General features: G+C 35.9%; 1 protein-coding gene across 1 annotated transcript; it reads left to right on the forward strand.

The window, feature by feature from the left end:
- The first annotated feature begins 1931 nt into the window (after nt 1–1931).
- LOC129949120 (general transcription factor 3C polypeptide 3) lies at nt 1932–4671 on the forward strand. The gene has a single exon (XM_056060387.1). It carries the CDS (start codon nt 2004–2006, stop codon nt 4614–4616), a length of 2613 nt encoding a protein of 870 aa, XP_055916362.1. The 5' UTR covers nt 1932–2003; the 3' UTR covers nt 4617–4671.
- Nucleotides 4672–5076: the final 405 nt, after the last annotated feature.

Below are 5076 nucleotides of genomic sequence, written 5' to 3' on the forward strand. Positions count from 1 at the left end.
AAGAACTACAATAAATTATGTTTACATATCTACTACGTATCACCCTTTAAAAACCCATTATGATAGTACTATAGGTTTTATATACAAGGATGGCACATCAGTACTGGTTGCTATGAATGTTCACCATCACAAAGTATTCCAGATTACCCCTATTTCAAATTTTTCTAATTTTCAAATTTTACTAATAGCCACTTAATTGTACCATTAGTAGGGGCCAGTTATAGCTATCATTGGTTTTCATTTTCACCGTTGAAACTAATCATTGCAAATTCACTGACAAAAATGTACGGACAGAAATCTGTCACTAGAATTGTGTGAAACTGGAACATACATCTGTGGAACGATTCGTTTCACTTTTGAACATAAAACTATGGTTCCAATTATAGCTATTATTGGTTATCATCATTGAAAGCAATTATCGTAATTTTTTGACAGGTCGCTCATTACTATAACATGGTCTAAGAGATCAGTACTTTCTTTCAGTAATTTAATGTTAATTTATATTAGAAATTCATTTAATAAAAAAAATTAATAGGTACTCTTTCAATTGCAGTCGGTATGAGGCTAGGCGCGCACATGCAACTTTTAGTTTCGAAACTGTTTAGCTTCTAAACTGAGCACGAAAGACTTATATGAGAGTTCGCGCACATGCGAAAAACCATTCTGTCTCCCATTCGAGCAACTTTTTAGTTTGTGTCTTGACGCAAACTAGACGATCACCTCGAACCAATTCCTTTGTTTGTGTCACAAGGAATTATAGGTAACTGCGCAGAAATTCAATTAAATTGTTGAGTATTTGTCTGTAAGTGCAAGAGAGAGAAACATTTAGTCAAAGTGAATAATTGTATCTTGTGTATTGGTTTATTTCGTACGACTACTTTCGGAGTTGCGAGTTGTGCGCGATGTTTTGGCAACTAACGATCGAACTATTTGGTTTCGAAAAAGTTGCATGTGCTCGCCTAGCCTTAGATTCAATGGTTGCGTTCAATCTCGTGTAGGATAGGGGGTCTGGGATAGGTGGATTTTAAGATACATTGTTGAACGAGTTGGATAGCTGTATTGAGATAGCTGTCAAAAAATAAAAACCTCTTTCAGCTTTCAACAAAAAGCAGAGAAACATTTAAGCTTGAAAGTCAAAAACATTTAATGGAAAAGGGTGAGGTTCTTCAACTTCAGAATGCTGAACACTAGACTGGAGGTAAGACCTAGCAAATTGCTCATCTACAAAACGAGAACAAAATAAGTCAATTTTGAAGTTTAAGAAAATAGATTATAACTACCTTCTAAAATTCGAAGGCAAATAGCTTCTTTATCGTCTATTATGCACAGAACATCCTCAAAAATAACTTGAAATAACATTTTGTATCTTTTAGTTTACCAACAAATACAATTTTTAAGTTTCTTGAAATTCAACCATTTGTTGGATCAGCTGTTCTATCAGATACAAACATACCCCAGATATTCTTGGATACCTTTGGATTCCTTTTTTGACATCTCAGCTGTTTTTGATGAGCTTTTATTTTACACGTATAACACTAACAAAAGGGTATCCAAATACCCTATCCGTCTGAGATAGAAAGCAGCCAATATCTACCTGTTTTACCTAAAGTGCTAGCAATTGATTCTCGGATTCGGTATAAGACCTATTCGTCCCCTCCCTACCTGACATTATACTCGCACATAGGAATGGTTGAGGGTTGTAAGTCATTAGGCACTGATTCTTTACGGGCTGCCCACTGAATTTATTTGCTTTTGTTGACTAAAAATCCATTCAGGAGTCGTGTACCAATCCGTGTTCCAAGGATCCAAATTTGTTTTGATTTGAACTGAACTTTTAGATTATGCTTTTCGGTTGTTGTTCATGTAATTTGTATTTGGATTGGAATTTGTATTTCCAAACCTATAGAACAGCTGATGCTATGTCAAAGTGACAATTATGGTAAACAGTAATAACTTTCGGATTTCAATTGTTAATATTTTATTTGATTATTCTTTAAACAAAAATGGATTCAGAAATAATTGGTGATTTCGTTATTGAAGTTCTTGATAGTTCAGAAATTCCCGCTAATGAGCTTTCTGAATTCGAAGAAACTCGCCCTCTTGAATTTGTCGATATTATTCCAGATTCCCCCAAAAAAATAGCTGCACATAGTCAAGAGTCCTGTGAAGAAAGCGAAGAAACATTGATCCAGAAATTTGTGAGTGGTGAAGTTGATTTTCCTGATGTTTACACCCGTCTCGATGCAGAAGAGGATGATGACAAATTGCCACCTGACCCAAGCACTTTGCCCCCTATTCAAGAAAATGAAAGAAATTTTGCTACTTTTGCTAACAATACTGAAGCCTCTGTAGTAGACACTTCGCTTGACGATGATTTTGCAAAATCTGCCGTCCATGGCAGTGCTCGAAGGGCAAGAAGTACTTTTCGCAAGAGGCCTGTCTTGAATGCTACTCTTTTGGGTTTAATGGGTGAGGCGAATCTTAGTTTTGCACGAGGAAACGTCGAAATGGCAGAAAGAATTTGCTTAGAAATCATCCGGCAGAATCCACTTGCTCCAGAACCATTCTTTACATTAGCAGAGATTAACGAAACTAGAGACAAAGAAAAGTATTTGAACTTTTTGACTATCGCTGCCCATTTAGATCCACATAACAAGGACCAGTGGATTCGAATAGCTGAGCTTTATATTGAACAAGGAAACTACTCCAGGGCTCGAATTTATTATTCAAAAGCCATTAAATGTCTTAACAAGGACTATGACTTAAGATTGCGAAAAGCTAAACTACTAGAGATGATGAATGAGCGCAACAATGCCATGTACACATATTTGAAAATGATACCCTTGGTTCCGGTAGAAAGAGGTGAACTTTGCTTAGTTACTGCTAAAAATGTTGCTACATATTTTTACGCTCATAAAAAAATGGGTTTCGCCCTAGAAGCTCTCGAAGGTGCTTACGTAGTTGCTCAGCATTTATTTTCTGTTGAAGAAACAAATCTTTATTTAGAGTTGCTAATGATTAATAAAAACTATAAGCGAGCTCTCCAGGTGCTTAAAGAGCAAGTTGACTTTGATTTGGTAACAGAAAAGCAAACGGATAATGATGAACTTGTTATATTTTGTGTTATTCCTGACCGAATGGTAGCAGACTTACGTGCAAAATTGTGTATTTGCTTAATTCATCTCAAAGCATTCCATTTGCTGGAATACCTGATATCAAACGCTCACCAATTCATTCCGATGGACAACAGAGTCGATTTATTTATAGATATAGCCGAAGCCATGATGAAGGAATCGAAATTTGAAGAAACTTCACAATTATTAGAGCCAATAGTTAATGGAGAACATATTGAACCGCCAGCATTTGTTTGGTTAAAATACGCTGAATGCCAGAGGGAACTGCAACGTTACGAGTTTTCAATAAAATGTTACTCTAAAGTTGTTGAACTTGCCCCATACTGCTATGAGGCTAAGTTTACACTATCGGCACTTCTGAAACAGCAAGGTCGTCCAAGAGAAGCACTTAAAGCCCTCGAACAAGACCTCGATGGGGAGAAGATAAATCCAAGGTTGTTGTACGAAAGATGTCTTATGCTGAAAGGAGTTGGCGAAATCGACCAGTTCGTAGATGTTGGGTATGTACTGTTAGCCCGAAACTCCCTTAAATTAAATAGTCGCGAAGAAATGCTAGCAGCTTCCAATGGATCTAGTTTTGTTAACATAGGCGGGGTGAAGACAATCCTGGAAACAAGACTCATCAAACAAGATGCCAAAATTGATGTACCTGATTTTAAATCTACTGATTCCAATTCAGACCTTACCATTAAAGACGAATATGAATTGTTTTTGGATCTTGTAAGCACCTGTTATGAAATGAAAAAATATGCTATTATGGAAAAACTATGTTTTGCAATGGTTACGACCAAAAGATTCATGCAATACACAGCTGAGTTGGAATGTATTGGTATACTGGCTTGTTATTATAACAATGACACAGTCTTTTCTTTTGCTTATTTCAGAGATATGTTCTCTAAAAATTTGGACAAAACAGCAGTTTGGAATTTTTACACAGCCCTAGTGCAAAAGGGCGAAGATCTTCGCTACCATCGTTTTTTGAGACGTGCTTTGGCTCGTCCAGGAAGGCCAACATTTATGCGAATTTTTCTAGCTCATTATCATCTGTACTGTTGCTCCTATAAGTACGCACTCAATATATATGTGCCAATGTTAAAAGATCACCCCGAACCGATTGTATATTTGTGCATAGCGGTAGTCTTTAGTCAGATTGCGCTCCAAAAAAAAGTTCTTCGAAAAACCGCTGCCATAGGACAGGCAGTGGCTTTTATGAAAAAATATGCAGAATCTCGGATGTGTGGTAGTGCTACTCAACAAGAAATTTACTATAATCTTGGGCGGTTGTATCAACAATCATGTATGATCCACTTGGCCATGAAATATTATAATAAAGCTTTGGCTGTTGAAGATGAGCTTATCAAGAAAAATGAAAATATTTTGTGTTTGAGAAATCAGATAGCTTATAATATACACTTGATATATAAGGCTAGTGGAAATAAAGAAATGGCCAGGGAATATTTATATAAATATATTGTTATTTAATAAAGTAATTATAAAACAAATTGAAACAGACAAAATAAAAACTACTTTTTTAATCCAAAAATCAGACTTCTTTACTTATTATTAGACTTTTTCAATAAACTCTTTTCTCTTGATGCAGTCATTCCCAATTGTGATACGTGCATATTCGTTTGAATAAATGATCGACGAAAATGTAGGTTTATGTAAATGTTTCTATTGAACTAATTACCTTGTTACTACTTCTTCCGTAGACCATTAGGTATATGAACATTTGGCCGTTATTATTTGACAGGCAGATACAGTGCCTGGAAGTTGCCGTGCTAGATGGACTGTAACTAAACTTTTAATTTCTAGGGTACGTTGGTCCTCTTCAGATTTTTCTCGCGCATGACCAGTTTTCATTAGCTTTGTTTTAAGCGACGAAAATTAATAATTTTTGTTCAACTCTTTGGGGCGGATTTGCCAAGAGAAGATATTATTG

This window comes from Eupeodes corollae, chromosome 3 (genome assembly GCF_945859685.1).
Source record: "Eupeodes corollae chromosome 3, idEupCoro1.1, whole genome shotgun sequence".
NCBI lineage: Eukaryota > Metazoa > Arthropoda > Insecta > Diptera > Syrphidae > Eupeodes > Eupeodes corollae.

What these genes read in the sequence shown, in the direction of transcription:
- LOC129949120 (XM_056060387.1), top strand. Translation starts at nt 2,004, where the DNA reads ATGGATTCAGAAATAATTGGTGATTTCGTTATTGAAGTTCTTGATAGT.